Source organism: Macaca thibetana, chromosome 10 (assembly GCF_024542745.1).
Source record: "Macaca thibetana thibetana isolate TM-01 chromosome 10, ASM2454274v1, whole genome shotgun sequence".
Lineage (NCBI taxonomy): Eukaryota > Metazoa > Chordata > Mammalia > Primates > Cercopithecidae > Macaca > Macaca thibetana.
Window position 1 is genome coordinate 20,176,217 of NC_065587.1, and position 16,848 is coordinate 20,193,064.

General features: G+C 47.5%; 2 protein-coding genes across 2 annotated transcripts in view; one reads left to right on the forward strand and one right to left on the reverse strand.

Moving 5' to 3' along the window:
• OSBP2 (oxysterol binding protein 2) overlaps positions 1 to 10,614 on the reverse strand; it is a 220,825-nt gene extending 210,211 nt beyond the window's left edge. Inside the window, exon 1 of the mRNA XM_050806701.1 lies at positions 9,905 to 10,614. Coding sequence (XP_050662658.1) covers positions 9,905 to 10,548 — 644 coding nt within the window. The 5' untranslated portion in view covers positions 10,549 to 10,614. The remainder of the gene's footprint in view (positions 1 to 9,904) is intronic.
• PES1 (pescadillo ribosomal biogenesis factor 1) overlaps positions 1 to 16,848 on the forward strand; it is a 270,761-nt gene that overhangs the window by 127,286 nt on the left and 126,627 nt on the right. The gene's annotated exons all lie outside the window — the stretch shown is intronic.

Consider the following 16,848-nt stretch of genomic DNA (forward strand, 5'->3'; position numbering starts at 1 on the left):
AGCACTTTGGGAGGCCAAGGCGGGTGGATCACGTGAGGTAGGGAGTTCGAGACCAGCCTGGCCAACATGGAGAAATCCTGACTCTACTAAAAATACAAAATTAGCCGGGCATGGTGGTGCATGCCTGTAATCCCAGCTACTCGAGAGGCTGAGGCAGGATAATTGCTTAAATCCTGGAGGCAGAGGTTGTGGTGAGCCGAGATCACGCCACTGCACTCCAGCCTGGTAAACAAGAGTAAAACTCCATCTCAAAAAGAAAAACAACTACTGGGGAGGAAGGGGTCCATGTGGCAAGTGTACCCCAGTCACATGCAAAAACCATGCTGCCAGATGGCCTTAGGCAAGGTCTAGATCAGACAAGTGTTTGTGAAGCAATCAAGGGCTAATCACACAGCCAGGAGTGCCACAGAGCAGGCACTCGGTACACAGAGCAGCAGACATGCTATGTGTTTGACACCCTGCAAGACTGGCACGTGGCCTTCTCTGATGAGAGACAGGAGGCCACTCCATCACTCAAAGCCAAGTATGGGCACTCTCCCTGAACCAGCCCTTACCCTGACTGATGTCACTGATGTCTGCGAGGAGGAAGGAGTTCACACCTGTGCAGAAAAGAGTTCACATAGCAAGCCTGAGACTGCCCGTCCTTTGACACGCCTGCTTCCAAGGGGCCTTTGACTGGTGTCTGGGAGCTTGAATTTGGGGAGGTTTCCCACCATTCTCTAACTGATAAGCGTGGCTCACTGTGCCTATACTGTTTGTGCAAACAATGTGATTTATGGCAAATATCTGCTTTCCAGCTGTAATACCAGCACTTTGGGAGGCTGAGATCACCTGAGGTCAGGAGTTCGAGACCAGCCTGGCCAACATGGTGAAAACCCATCTCTACTAAAAATACAAAAATTAGCCAAAAATCTCTTGAACCCAGGAGGCTGAGGTTGCAGTGAGCCAAGACTGCACCACTGCACTCCAGCCTGGGCAACACAGCAAGACTCTATCTCAAAAAAAAAAAAAAAAAATCTGGTTTCCTTCTGGGAATCTGGAATTCAGGTATGTGCCAAACAGAAGGTGCCCACATGATGAACCCCCAGTAAAAACCCTGGGCTCTGAGTCTCTAAGGAACTTCCCTGGTGGGCAGCATTTCACGTGTGTTGTCACAACTCGGTGGTGGAGGGATTAAGTGCGTGTTGTGTGACTGCACTGGGAGAGGATCCTTGGAATATTGCAGCTGGTTTTCCCAGACTTCACTTTGTTTCTTTGCCATTGTGCTTTCTTTGCATCCTTTCATTATAACAAAGCATAGCTGTGGGTACAACTATTAGGTTGGTGCAAAGGTAATCACAGTTTTTGTCATTAATATATGCTGAGTCCTGTGAGTCCTCCAAGTGGGTCATTGAGCCTGGGGTTACTCTTGGAGACCTCCGACCCAGGACCCCAGAGAAGAGTCTCCCCAGTGTGAGGTAGGTGGACACCTTTGCGTGGGCTGAGTCAGAAGACTGTGATTGAATCCTGGTGCTGTTCATGTACTTCCAGTTTTTTCCCCATGTAACAGGATGGCAAGACCAGCACCCCTGCACTGAAACCATAAACTGGAAACCACTCTGACACTTGCAGAATACCCCACAAACAAAAGATCCTATTATTCTGTTGGATCTAACATTTTAGGGTAGAGGCCCCTTCTTTGATCAATAGCTGGCTTCCAACAGTGCAAGGGAAACCAACAGATGCACAGAAAACTACTTTTAAAAGCTACAAGGCCAGGCCAGGCACAATGGCTCACACCTGTAATCCCAGCACTTTGGGAGGCTAAGGCAGGCAGATCACTTGAGATCAGGAATTTGAGACCAGACTGGACAACATGGTGAAACTCCGTCTCTACTAAAAATACAAAAATTAGCAGGGCATGGTGGTGGGTGCCTGTAATCCCAGCTACTCAGGACACTAAGGAGAATTGCTTGAACCTGGGAGGCAAAGGTTGTGGTGAGCCAGGATCATGCCACTGCACTCCAGCCTGGGCAACAGACGGAGACTCCATCTAAAAAAAAAAAAAAAAAAAAAAAAAAAAAAAAAAAAAAAAAAAGCTATAGGGCTGGGCGTGGTGGCTCACGCCTGTAATCCCAACACTTTTGGAGGCTGAGGCAGGTGGATCACTTGAGCTCAAGAGGTTGAGACCAGCTTGGCCAACATGGTGAAACCCCATCTCTATCAAAAATACAAAAATTAGCTGGGTGTGGTGGTGTACGCCTGTAATCCCAGCTACTCTGGAGGGTGAGGCAGGAGAATCGCTTGAACCCAGGAGGCAGAGGTTGCAGTGAGCCAAGACTGTGCCACTGCACTTCAGCCTAGGCAACACAGTGAGACTCCATCTCAAAAAATAAAAAAAAAAAAAAGAAGATATTGATTCACTGAGTAGCCTACTACAACACGTTCAAACCTAGAAACGCATTATATCCACATTCCCACTGCTGCTTTTCTTGCACTCCTGGCTTAAGCCTGCAATCTCCAATTTATCTCCCTAGTTAACTTATTGCAGGAAACAAGTTTTTGAAATGGAAGACAAATTAAGAAAAATCCAAGTTTGGCATGAACATACTTGGCTTTCTGAAATCCCATAAACTCACAGGCAACTGTAATTCATTTACTTGCTCATCCATTCACAGACTAACCAAGCTACTGAGGATGTATCAGTGGCAAGTACTGTTCCAGGCTCTATGTGGAATACAAAGAAGATGCCAAACTTGGCCATGGTATCCTCCTGACACAAAGTTATCTGCAGAGAAGCTCAGACACACCCTGTAAATTCCGAAAGGAGGAAGACCTGGTTCTTTGGATCAGTAGGGGGCTATTCTAGGTATTTCAAACAGAAGAAATTCAATACAGGGATCTGCTTACACAGGAGGAGGTACTGTTTTGTTTGGTTTTGTTTATTTTTTTATTTATTTTTTGAGACGGAGTCTCACTCTGTCACCCAGGCTGGATTGCAATGGCGTGATCATGGCTCACTGCAACCTCCACCTCCCGGGTTCAAGTGATTCTCATGCCTCAGCCTCCTGAGTAGCTGGGGTTACAGGCACCCACCACCATGCCCAGCTAATTTTTGTATTTTTAATAGAGACAGGATTTCGCCACGTTGGTCAGGCTGGTATTGAACTCCTGACCTCAGGTGACCCACCCGCCTTGGCCTCCCAAACTGCTGGGATTACAGGCGTGAGCCACCACACCCGGCAGAGAAGGTACTATTGAAAGAGAATCCTGGAGAAGGTGAGACAACCCCAGGGTCATGGAGGTGGGGCACTAGCACCACAGCAGGGATGCACTGTCCAAGACAGAAGCTGGGACACCAGGTAAGCAGAAGGCAGACCTGAACCATGATGTGGCAGCTGAGATGGAGAGGAGGAGCTACAGAAGATAGACAGGCAGAACTTGGAAATTTCATCTGGTGTGGGATGAGGGAGGGAAGAGGCAGCAAGTATGACTCAGAGGTATTCAGCTATTCATAGAAAGAGGAGAGTTAGGAGGGGGAGGCAAGTTTGGTGGGGAAAATGACAATTCATGTCACTAGAACTTGCTGAGAATGTTGGTGTGCACTGTGCTCCTCTAAAATATGCTGCTAGTCCATTTATCACCTCTTTGCAACAACTCTGTGCTAAATGCTAAGAAAATATACTTCAAATACTCACACATGATCAACCTGTGCACTCCTTTTCGACCTCCTAACAGTCTCAGAGTATGTAACACTGAATAATAATTTCAAATTCAAGCTGAATTCAATAAAGCTACCTCCTGGGGTATCCAGCCCATTATGTGAGAACTAACCCTGCACACTTGCACCCTCAACTTCATGTTTTCAGGGACACTTTGCAACTGGATGGACTTTTCCATTTCCAGCCTTTGAGTATTATCAAAATTGACATTGAAAACAGTAGTTGCTCGTCATCACTGGCCATCAGAGAAATGCAAATCAAAACCACAATGAGATACCATCTCACACCAGTTAGAATGGCAATCATTAAAAAGTCAGGAAACAATAGGTGCTGGAGAGGATGTGGAGAAATAGGAACACTTTTACACTGTTGGTGGGATTGTAAACTAGTTCAACGACTGTGGAAAACAGTGTGGCGATTCCTCAAGGATCTAGAACTAGAAATACCATTTGACCCAGCCATCCCATTACTGGGTATATACCCAAAGGACCATAAATCATGCTGCTGTAAAGACACATGCACACGTATGTTTATTGAGGCATTATTCACAATAGCAAAGACTTGGAATAATCCAAATGTCCATCAGTGACAGACTGGATTAAGAAAATGTGGCACATATACACCATGGAATACTATGCAGCCATAAAAAAGGATGAGTCTGTGTCCTTTGTAGGGACATGGATGCAGCTGGAAATCATCATTCTCAACAAACTATCACAAGAACAGAAAATCAAACACCGCATGTTCTCACTCATAGGTGGGAATTGAACAATGAGATCACTTGGACTCGGGAAGGGGAACATCACATACCGGGGCCTATTATGGGGAGGAGGGGAGGGATGGCATTGGGAGTTATACCTGATGTAAATGACGAGTTGATGGGTGCTGACGAGTTGATGGGTGCAGCACACCAACATGGCACAAGTATACATATGTAACAAACCTGCACGTTATGCACATGTACCCTAGAACTTAAAGTATAATAACAAAAAAGAAAAAAGAAAAAAAAAGAAAACAGTACAATATTTCTCGATGCCCAGTTTTCACAGCGGTTGGCTTTTGGGAACTGAGTTCGTGAGAAGGGTCAGTACACAGTCTATCCCAGAGGCAACAATGTCTTGGTGCTACATCTTCTATTACCTGGCCACTGTCCCAAAATGGGTGCAGCTCACCAAGTGTTCAGTGGTCTTCCTCAGCCAAAGGATTTCTTTTTTTTCTTTTTTTGAGACGTAGTTTCACTCTTGTTGCCCAGGCTGGAGTGCAATAGCACTCAGCTCACTACAACCTCTGCCTCCTAGGTTCAAGAGATTCTCCTGCCTCAGCCTCCTGAGTAGCTGGGATTACAGGCATGCGTCACTACGCCTAGCTAAATTTTTTTTTTTTATTATTTACTAAAGATGGCGTTTCACCATGTTAGTTAAGCTGATCTCAAACTCCTGACCTCAGGTGATCCACCTGCCTCGGTCTCCCAAAGTGCTGGGATTACAGACATGAGCCACTGTGCCCAGTCAAGGACTTTCAAAATTTATTTTCACTTGACTGCAGCTATCTTTCTTATAGACCCAGGCTAATTTCTGGGAGGCATTCCTTGCTAACTGGCTTAGCCATTACTAAGCATAGATCAGTATGAACAATAAATAAATAATTTAAAATGCTTCTGTTTGAAATCATTTCCTGAGAAATAAATGTCATTTATAATGTCACCAAGCAGACAACTGGCATACAACAAAACAGAAGTTTGTCTAACCTAATAATTGTTGTCATTAATGTAGATAAAAATTATGTTTGGAACACTTTCTCTGTAAAAACTTGCTGATGACAATACCTTTGAAAATTCTGTATCATTTAGGAATTCTTCTCTAATTTTATGGACTCACATGTTTCCTGTGAGATAACAACTAGGGATAAATTTTTTCAAAGGGAACTTCCTGCAATTAAAAAAAAAAAAAAGCCAACATTGAACAAAAAACCATATTCTTATATTCTCCTTGTTAGTATCCAAATAAGCATATAATTAAGAATGCCAAGTAATGGAATAAGAATCTTGCCTTCTAGGCTGGGCTCGGTGGCTCACACCTGTTATTCCAGCACTTTGGGAGGCCAAGGCGAGCGGATCACGAGGTCAGGAGTTCGAGACTAGCCTGGCCAACACGGTGAAACCCTGTCTCTACTAAAAATACAAAAAAAAAATTAGCTGGGTGTGCTGGCATGCCTCTGTAATCCCAGCTACTCGGGAGGCTGTGGCAGGAGAATTGCTTGAACCTGGGAGGCAGAGGTCACAGCAAGCTGAGATCGTGCCACTGCACTCCAGCCTGGGCGACAGAATGAGACTCCATCTCAATAAAAAAAAAAAAAAAAGAAGAATCTTGTGTTCTGTCTTATTTATATTCCAATATAAATAAGATATATTCTGATATATACTGTCAGAAAGAAGTAAAAATCTGCCAACAATTATCAATATCTCATAGAAACACTTTTTACACGTGATATTTATAAAGAGCATTTTAAAAAATTCCTAATAATATGAATGTTACTAAGCCCAACTATTGGTAAAATGTGCTTTCTTCCTTAGAATATACTTAAGCAATCAAATGAGCTTCTCGAGCAAAATCCAGGGCAGAAGTGTACCCAAGGAAGTCACATTGAAAGGAGAAATTTTAATCCAAACCCCCATTCTTTCGCTATTAAGGTAAAAATAATGGAAATGGAAATGCAGGTCAGGACCACAATAAGCGATCATAGTTCCTATTCGAATGGCAAAATCAATACTAACAATATCAAGTGTTGCAAAGGATAAGGATCCACAGAATCTCTTTTTTGTTACCGGTGGGAATATAAATTTGTGCAACTGCTTTGGGAAACAGTTTGGCATTATGTAAGATGAACATTCACAATTCTCTACAACCCAGAAATTATACCCAAGAGAAATTCCTGCACACATACAAGAATGTTTGTAGTGACCCATCGTCAGGAATATGCATAAGTAAAAGGTGCCACATTTGCACCCTGGGCTTTATACAATAGTCAAAATAAGTCCTGCAAAAATAACATACTCTATATATTAGAAACCCTTTTTAAAATACGGTTAAAGATGACTGCATAGCCAGGCGCAGTGGCTCATGCCTGTAATCCCAGCAGTTTGGGAGGCTGAGGAGGGTGGATCCTTGAGGCCAGGAGTTTGAGACCAGCCTGGCCAACATAATGAAACCCCGTGTCTACTAAAAACACACAAAAAATTAGCTGGGCACAGTAGCGTGTGCCTGTGATCCCAGCTACTCAGGAGGCTGAGGCATGAGAATCACTGGAACCTGGGAGTGGGAGAGTGTAGTAAGCCAAGATCAGGCCACTGCACTCCAGCCTGGGCAACAGAACAACACTCTGTCTAAAAAAAAAAAAAAAAAAAAAAAAAAAAAAAAAAAAAATTGCAATGAAAAATATGGGTTCTTAAAAATTACACCTAGATGAGATAAAATTAAATAAAATGCGGAGAAAAGTGGATGGTGACCAGGATTTGGAATGGTGGCTATCCTGGAGGAGGGGAGGCCAGAAGGTGGGATGGGATGGCAGGGGGCACAAGAAATAGTTGCCCACATTTTCTCCAAACACCAGGCTTCACTTAGTTAAAAATTAAAAAGTTGGCCAGGTACGGTGGCTCATGCCTATAATCCCAGCACTTTGGAAGCCAAGACGGGCAGATCACGAAGTCAGGAGTTTGAGACCATCCTGGCCAACATGGTGAAACCCTGTCTCTACTAAAACACAAAAAATTAGCCAGGTGTGGTGGTGCGCGCCTGTAGTCCCAGCTACTCAGGAGGCTGAGGCAGGGAAATTGCTTGAACCCAGAAGGCGGAGACTGCAGTTTGCTGAGATCACGCCACTGCACTCCAGCCTGGTGACAGAGCAAGACTCTGTCTTTAAAAAAAAAAAAAAAAAAAAAATTAAAAAATTGAAAAGTTGAGAGTGGTCTTTCCGAAAGGGGAGCCAGCAGAGAAATGGCTCTGATTCCTTCTTCACCAGCCACATTGCCCAGCAGGTAAGCCTGACTCTACCCGCCCCCAAGGAAAAGAGATCATGAATTTAAAAATTATTTCACTCTGTTTCCAACTCACGAGTACCCTAATCTCACCTCTATCCCCAGCCACACCCATTTGGCCAACTGCTGAGAGCTGGGTGTCTGGAGAGGGCTGGAGGAGATAACACACATGCACGGCGCTGGGCACAGATGGCGCAACTGAAAACCCACCCTGCTGCTCTCAGGGTTACATGACAGACCTGGAGGATGCTCAGTCCTTGATTCCAGCTGGCAGGATGGCCTGTTCTGGAAGGGGGGGATTCAGATCAGAAGCGGGGACAGGAGAGCAGCGTCAAACATCTCAAGTGGCAATTCCAGCTGCACCTCAAATGGGCCTTTTCGGCACATAAACTCATCTCTGGTGGCGTTCGAACACTCAGCCTGCAAGCTGGCTGCCTCTGGGGAGGCCACTGAGGTTCATTCATTCAGCCTCAGTTCCCCTTTCCTGGCCAGCCTTGCATGGAATGCAGTGAAGGCACAGGGTCCTATAAATGTCAGGAATCGTTCATTCTACCTGGGTGAGGTCAGCAACAATTTGAACCACCTTAGAATCTCGAAAAGTCTGAAGAGGAAATTGCAGAGCTGGACTGTACACGCACACACACAAGAAGCTTGTTCTTACTCCCTCCTCCCCCCAGAACTAGCATTTATCTTCACAACATTATCAGCAAGCAGTAAGAATTTTTCTTAGTTACCCAGAGAATCTACACATTTGAGATTACTCTGAAATGTCAACTGTCTACACATGTTATTTTAAGAAAAGAAGATTTGAGAGGCCGAGATGGGCAGGTCATGAGGTCAAGAGATCAAGACCATCCTGGCCAACATGGTGAAACCCCACTTCTACTAAAAATACAAAAATTAGCTGTGCATGGTGGCGTGAGCCTGTAATCCCAGCTACTCGGGAGACTGAGGCAGGAGAATTGCTTGAACCTGGGGGGCGGAGGTAGCAGTGAGCCAAGATTGTGCCACTGTACTCCAGCCTGGGAGACAGAGCAAGACTCCATCTCAAAAACAAAAACAACAGAAAACAAAACCCTGTAGTGGGTGGCTTGAAGGGATACTGTTGGCTGAATGAAGTGAATGAAGTGACCTGAATTTCAGCAACAGCAAGTCAAGGTCCTTCTGTGTGCAACAGTGAAACAGTGCTTCTCAGAGTGTGGTACTGGACCAGCATCACCGGCCACGCCTGGGAAGTTATTAGAAAAGCCGAATCTCAGGCCCTTCCCCTAGGCCCACTGAATCAGAAACTCAGTGGGGAGGCCCAGCACTTTGTGTTCCAACAAGCTCTTCAGGGAATGCTGATGCACACTCAGGTTTGAGAACCACTGGCATAGACTGATCTGAGTTCTCAAGGCTTAAACCAACCATCCCCAGGAAGCAGACTCAGGGAAGAGCCAGTAAGAAAGCAAAGGGAGGCTTCACTAACCTCCTCCTTTCAACCACTTTCAGTGGGAAGACAATGTTAGCTCTCTCACTGCTGGACTTCAATTTTGAATCCCATGCTGGTTCTGGAATAAGAAAGGAGGGCAGCAAAACACCTCCTGGTTCTCCGCAAAACACCAAGATGGACTCCTGAAGGCCAGGAGCCCTGTCCAATACATCTGTGAGTCTGTGGTGCCCAGCCCAAGGCCTGGCAACCAGAGGCATCAGGAAAGGTGGGAGTAACTGCCCCAGGCAGGAAGAATAAGCAGCCCTTCCTAAGCGTGTGGGTCCTAAGGACTGAACAAGGTGACTGTCTCCCTCAATCCCAAACACACAATGATGTTAGCTCCCGAACCAGAAAGGGCAAGGACTTTGAAGGGCTGACTCTAGCTAGCTGCCCCAAGCCCCACAACTGCCAGGCAGGAGAGAACTGAGGCCCCAGATCACTGCCTTACTCCACCTCCCCACTTGCCCAAAAATCCAAGTTTGCCAGAGGTCATGTCCACAGATTACATTCACCCTTGCCAGAGGTCAGGGCCCCCAGCCCTTGGCGGCGGGCCAGAAGTGTGCCTTGTCCTGCTGGAATGCACGCCCCTAAACATCTCTAGACTAGCGGCAGTGTCCCCCAAACCTGGAGGCCCTCCATCACCATCCCTGCAGCATCATCACCCTCCAATCCCCATGTCCCACCCTGGCGCTGCCATACCTGTAGTAAGAGAGCAAACCATTGCCCAGCACGAACCAGCGGCGCTGGTAGCCCTTCAGATAGTTGGTCCACTTGAGGAGCCAGCCCTCGAAGCTGTCCAGAGGCAGTAAGGCCAGTGGGGCACTGGAGGTCGTGCCAGTCCCCGACATTGGAACCCCAAGAGGAGTCTTCGCCTGTCCTGATCGCAGAAGAGGCAGGGGCTTTAACGCTGGCAGCGATCCCGACTCGGGTCTGAGAAAGGGCGCGCTCCCCACCGATCGGGAGAGCGGCTCTGATGCGGCCTTAGTGAAGGGCCCAGCCCCTACACCTGAACTTGACTCTGACCCTGGCCGCGACCCCTGCAGCAGTTCCGATGCCTGCCCAGCCCCTGGTTCCGGCTCAGACGTCGTCTCGGACACAGGCTCCAATCTTGGCACTGCCTCCGAAACTGCTTCTGACACCTGTTCTGACAGCGGTCCCCGCTCCGGTTCGGGCACGGGCTGGGGCTGGGGCTTGGGCTCCGGCCCGGAGCCGGACGTGGAAGCGCTCATGCCCGGCGCCGCCGTGTGGCACGACAGGCAGGGGACAACCGTGAACAGCGACGAGAGCCCGCGGGAGCGGCCGCCACAGCCGCCGCCTCGGCTCGGAGCGGCCGCTTTCCCCATAGAGCCGACCGACCCGCGCGCGGCCGAGCGGCCAGTGGGGGCGGGGGGCAGGCCGGGGGCGCAGTCACGTGCGCGCGGCACGAGACGGGGGCGCGCGCGGGTCCCTCCGCGGCCCCGTGCGCCCCGCGCCCGCCAGCGCCCGCCGGCTGTTGTGCTCTCGGCCAGCAGCGGGCCAGGTTTGGCTTCTAGGTCCTCCCTCTGTCCGGCGGGTGGAAGGAGCCCTGGAAACACCTGTGGGCGGCGAGCTCGGCGGGCGGGCAGGCGACGCGAAGGGGATGGCGCGCTTCAGGCCACGGTCCCTGCTGCGGCCCAGCCCGTGCCAGGCGCTGGAGGAACAATGATGAATGCGGAGCCCGTCGGCTCCCAGCGCAGCTCTGCCCACGGGACCCTGCGCCGACGCCCCCTCCCCCAATCCGGGCTGGGATGGGTTCGCTCTCCGCCACCCAGGAAAGCCAGGCGGGAAGCAGGTACGGCACCCAGAGGCCATGAAATGCGCACGAAGCACAGGGGCCAGCCGGGTGGCGCTAAAAGCTAAGGACGACGCCCCCGCCCCCCATGGCAGCCATTACCTGTCTGTGGGTTGCTCCTGCGGCCACCAGAAGCGGAGGCCCCCAGCCGCCTCCACCACCGCCTCCACCTCCTGAGCCAACTGGACTACGGTTCATGCTAGGGCGCTTCGCTGCAAGTGGCGACATCGTTCGGGTTCTCTAAACAAATATGGGAAGACTTTTTGTAAACCAAGCTTCTTAGTACAAGAAACATCTCAAAGTGGGGTTCTTAACTTGGACCTCCTGGGATCCCTGGGTAGGCTGGCAGTCTGTGAGGCTTCCGCAGTAGTTGTGGAGGTTTACCTGTTTGTGCCTTTTTCCAGAGTAGGTCCATAATTTTCATGGGATTCCCAGAGGAGGCTGTGACCCCAGAATGGTTAAAACATCAGCGAATTTCGCCCCACCCCACGCCTTTTTTTTTTTTTTTTTTTTTTTTTTTTTTTTTGAGACTGAGTCTCACTCAGTAGCCCAGGCTGGAATGCAGTGGCGTGATCTTGGTTCACTGTAGCCTCTTCTTCCCAGGTTCAAGTGATTCTCCTGCCTCGGCCTCCCTAGTAGCTGGGATTCAAGGGCCCGCACAACGCCCGGCTAATTTTTGTATTTTTAGTAGAAACCGGGTTTCACCATGTTGGTTAGGCTGGTCTTCAACTCCTGGCCTCAGGTGATCCTCCCGCCTCAGCCTCCCAAAGTGCTAGGATTACAGGCGTGAGGCACTGTGCCCTGCCATCAGTGATTTTTTTTCTGAAGAATCTATTCGGCCGGCGGGCGCGGTGGCTCAGGCCTGTAATCCCAGCACTTTGGGAGGCCGAGGAGGGCAGATCACAAGGTCTGGAGATCGAGACCATCCTGGCTAACACGGTGAAACCCTGTCTGAAGTTTATGGTTACTACAAATAATCAGAAATACAAATGGAAAGACTGAATATTGGGTTTCTGTCCAGACCTTTCCAGCTTAGACCTCTCTGCAGACTCCCCTTAGTTCATCATCATGTCTTACTCTCCCCTTACCCACCTATCCTTTCCTGATCTTTGCTTGTGACAAGATGACCTGTGTAAGGACTGCGTCCTACGTGAAGTGGTCCCCAGAAGGAAGCGGATTGGAAGGTCCTAGAAATAGGAGGTGTAGACATGCACTGAACAGGAGCCCCTGGCATCTTTGCTGGTGACTTTGAGACCTTCCTCAGGCACTTGTCTTTGAATGGTGGTCTTATCTGCAATTTTGGTGTGAGCTCTGGAGTGCAGAGAACCGCCCATCTTGGTCTATCCCGTATGTATGACGGTGACCCTCAAACTTCAGTGTGCTGAGTCACCCCAAGGAAAAGTGATTGCCTCTGGAGTACAGTGGGGGACAGAACTGGACAACTGAGAAATGAGGTGGAATGCTTGCTTTTCACTTACGCTTTGAACCTTTTGTATGTTTTACTGTGTATGTTTCACTGTGTGTATGTTTCACCTATTCAAAATAATGATAATAATTGTTAAAATCACCCTAGAGAGGTTTATTAGAAATTCGCTTTTCCAGGGCTGGGCACGGTGGCTCATGCCTATAATCCCAGTACTTTGGGAGGCCGAGGTGGCAGATCATGAGGTCAGGAGTTCGAGACCAGTCTGGCCAACATAATGAAACCCTGTCTCTACTAAAAATACAGAAAATTAGCTGGGTGTGGTGGTGTGTGCCTGTAATCCCAGCTACTTGGGAGGCTGAGGCAGGAGAATCACATGAACCCAGGAGGCAGAGGTTGCAGTGAGCGGAGATCACAACATTGCACTCCAGCCTGGGCAACAGTGCGAAACTCCATCTTAGTAAAAAACAAAAGAAAAAGAAATTCGCTTTTCCATCCCCAGTAAATCAGAGGTGGAATCCAGGAACATGCTTTTTTTTCTTTCTTTCTTTCTTTTTCTTTTCTTGAGACAGTGTCTGCCTCTGTCACCTAGTCTGGAGTGCAGTGGTGCAATCATGGCTCACTGCAGCCTTGACATTCAGGGGTCAAGTGGTCCTCCCACCTCAGCCTCCAGACTAGGTGGGACTACAGGCATGTGCCACCACACCCGGCTAATTAAAAAAAAAAAAATTTGTAGAGATGGAGTCTCCCTATGTTGCCCAGACTGATCTCGAACTCCTGGGCTCAGGGAATCCTCCTGTCTTGGCCTCCCAAGGTGTTGGGATTACAGGCATGAGCCACCTCCTCCAGCCAGGAACATGCATTTTATTATTTATTTATTCATTTATTTTGAGATGGAGTCTTGCTCTGTTGTCCAGGCTGGTGAGCAGTGGCGCGATCTTGGCTCACTACAACCTCTGCCTCCTGGGTTCAAGTGATTCTCGTGCCTCAGCCTCCCAAGTAGCTGGGATTACAGGCATGCACCCTCAGGCCCAGATAATTTTTGTATTTTTAGTAGAATGGGTTTTTGCCATGTTGGCCAGGCTAGTCTCGAACTCCTGACTTCAGGTGATCCACCTGCCTCGGCCTCCCAAAGTGTTAGGATTACAGGTATGAGGTACCACGCCTGGCTGGGAACATGCATTTTAATGATTTCCCAGAGGTTTTGCATGTGGGTGGATCATGGAGCACATTTTGGTGGACAGTGATGTAGAGGGAACATCTAGGGCTTTGTGAGTCAGACCCACTAAAGAAATCCCAGTTCGGCCACTCCCTTGCTGTGGGTCCTTCAGTGACCCCGCTGAGCTTCCACTTGCTCATCTGTAAAATGAGGATAATAACAACTACCTCTCAGGTTGTAATGAAATCATGTGTATAAAGCATATTTGACATAGTAAGTTCTCAGTAAATATTCTCTAGTTATATACTAGAGGGTTCTCTATGAAATATTTGGTGAAATGAACTAAACAGAGGCCAGAGCAGAAGATCAATACAAGGTTGACAAGCTTGGGAAATAACCACAATGGGCAAAGCTCAGTGCCTGCTATGTATGCATCAGATGTGTCTGCAACCCTTAAGGAAGGAAGCTGTCTAGTAAACAAATACTTAAGGATATGTTTTGACTGCTGCAATAAATTGCTAAGGTTTCAAAGATGACAGGGCCTGCCATCTTTTTTAGTTCTGCCAGAGCGAGTGAAGAAGGAGTCACAGAAGGGACAACATTTGCACTGAGTCCAAGGGATAAGGAGTGAAAGGGCATTCAAGGTGAAGGAACCAGCGTACTGTAAGTCCTATGTTGGGAAAGAACAGCTTGTCTGGGAAGTGATAAATAGCTCATCATATTTGGAAGAGTAAGACGGGAGATGAGTGGGCACCACACTGCGAGGAATGCTCTTTAGCCTGCAGAAAGAAGGACTCCTGGGGACAAAGGAGATTTTTAAAATTTTATTTATATATGCATTTATTTGTGTATTTGCTCTGTCACCCAGATTGGAGTGCAGTGGCCCGATCTCGGCTCACTGCAACCTCTGCCTCCCGGGTTCGAGCAATTCTCCTGTCTCAGCCTCCCGAGTAGCTGGGATTACAGGTGTACACCACTGCACCTGGCTAATTTTTTGTATTTTTAGTAGAGATGGGGTTTCACCATGTTGGCCAGGCTGGTCTTGAACTCCTGACCTCAGGTAATCCACTCACCTTGGCCTCCTAAAGTGCTAGGATTATAGGCTTGACCCACTGCGCCCAGCCCAAAGGAGATTTTTTTTACCAACTACAAGTCCGGGGCAGGAAATATGCAAGATGAGCCTGCCTGGGACATTTTGTCATGCCAGAAAGTGAAAAGGCTATTCAACACCACTGTTGTGTCAAAAGCACTCAGGGGCCAACTTAAAGGGGCTCGCAGTGGCCAAGGTGGAAGAATACGAGCAAAAAGAATAATGATTGCAATGGGCTGAAACATCAACTATATTAAAATCCATAAATTAAATGCATAAATTCCTAAAGTTACACACACACACAAAAACCCCACTAAAACAAAAACCTACCTATTGGTCATATGTGGGGGTTACCACAGTACCAATTGATTATTCTGAAAATTGATAAAGGGAAAGAATTAAGTCTGTATCCTATCCTTGTTTTACAAACTATCTCATAGTAACAAAGAGTTCATGAAGGAAAAATGTGTACAGAAGAATTAGCTAGACCAGGTGCAGTGACTCACGCCTGTAATCTCAACACTGGGAGGCCAAGGCAGCTGGATCCCTTGAGCCTAGGAGTTTGAAACCAGCCTGGGCAACACAGTGACAACCCATCTCTACAAAGGAAAAAATAAATAAATAATTAGCTAATAAATGCAGAAGGAGGCCAGGTGCAGTGGCTCATGCCTGTAATCCCACCACTTTGGGAGGCCAAGGCAGGTGAATTGCTTGAGTCCAGGCATTTGAGACCAGCCTGAGCAACATAGTGAAACCCCATCTCTACAAAAAATACCAAAATTAGCTGGGCATGGTGGTGTGTGCCTGTGGTCCCAGCTACTCAGGAGGCTAAAGTGAGAGGATCACGTGAGCCTGGAAGGTGGAGGTTGCAGTGAGCTAAGATCATGCCATTGCACTCCAGCCTGGGTGGCAGATCAAGGCCCTGTCTCAAAAAATAATAATAATAATAATAAATAAAAATAATAAATGCGGAAGGAATTAAAGAACTAGAAAAAAATGATATTTGCCGACTCCTGATGAAATACTGTGATGGACCAAATAATCACCGATAGTTACTAAGTAATGGGGTTGATGGGGAACTTCATAAAGGATCAGGCTGACATCAGCTGATTCTACCTGTTGATCTTAGCATCACCAAAAGTACAACAGGATATTGTGTGCCTCCCCATTTGACCAAGTAGGAAAAACAGCACCACCTATGATTACTTTTATGCCACCTCCCTCCTTTCAAAAAAACTAAATCTGTTTAGTTTTTAGTTTGAACAGTACTTTTAAAATGCAGGAGACAGAGGGACATGCTAAATGACCCAAGGAGTCAATCAGTCAAATCCGAAAATAGAAAAATCTACATCCTAACGACAAGCTTTATTCAATAAATGCACGGCCTAGGAAAAGGAAGTGAATTGGAAAATGTTATCACCAGATACAGTGTGTGAACTTTATTTTAATCCTAATTCAAACAAACCATTAAAAAAAAATACTGCTGGGCATGGTGGCCCATACCTGTAATCCTGGCACTTCAGGAGGCTGAAGCAGGTGGATCACCTGAGGTCAGGAGTTCGAGACCAGCCTGGTCAACATGGCAAAACCTTGTCTCCACTAAAAATACAAAAATTAGCCTAGCGTGGTGGCACATGCCTGTAATCCCAGCTACTTGGGAGGCTGAGGCAGGAGAATCACTTGAACCCAGGAGGTGGAGGTTACAGTGAGCCAAGATCGCACCACTGCACTCCAGCCTGGGCAATAAGAGTGAAACTTCATCTAAAAAAAAAAGGCTGGGTATGTTGGCTCACACCTGTAATCCCAACACTTTGGGAGGCCAAGGCAGGTGAATCACCTGAGGTTGGGAGTTCAAGACCAGCCTGACCAACATGGAGAAATCCCATCTCTACTAAAAATACAAAAAATTAGCTGGGCATAGTGGTGCATGCCTGTAATCCCAGCTACTTGGGAGGCCGAGGCAAGAGAATCACTTCAACCCGGGAGGCAGAGGTTGCGATCAGCCGAGATCGTGCCATTGCACTCCAGCCTGGGCAACAAGAGTGAAACTCCGTCTCAAAAATAATAATAATAAATAATAATAATCCATCTTGGGGACAATTGGGGAATATGGAACATAGATCGTGTTTTAGAAAACACTGATCTGTGGACTAAATGTTGT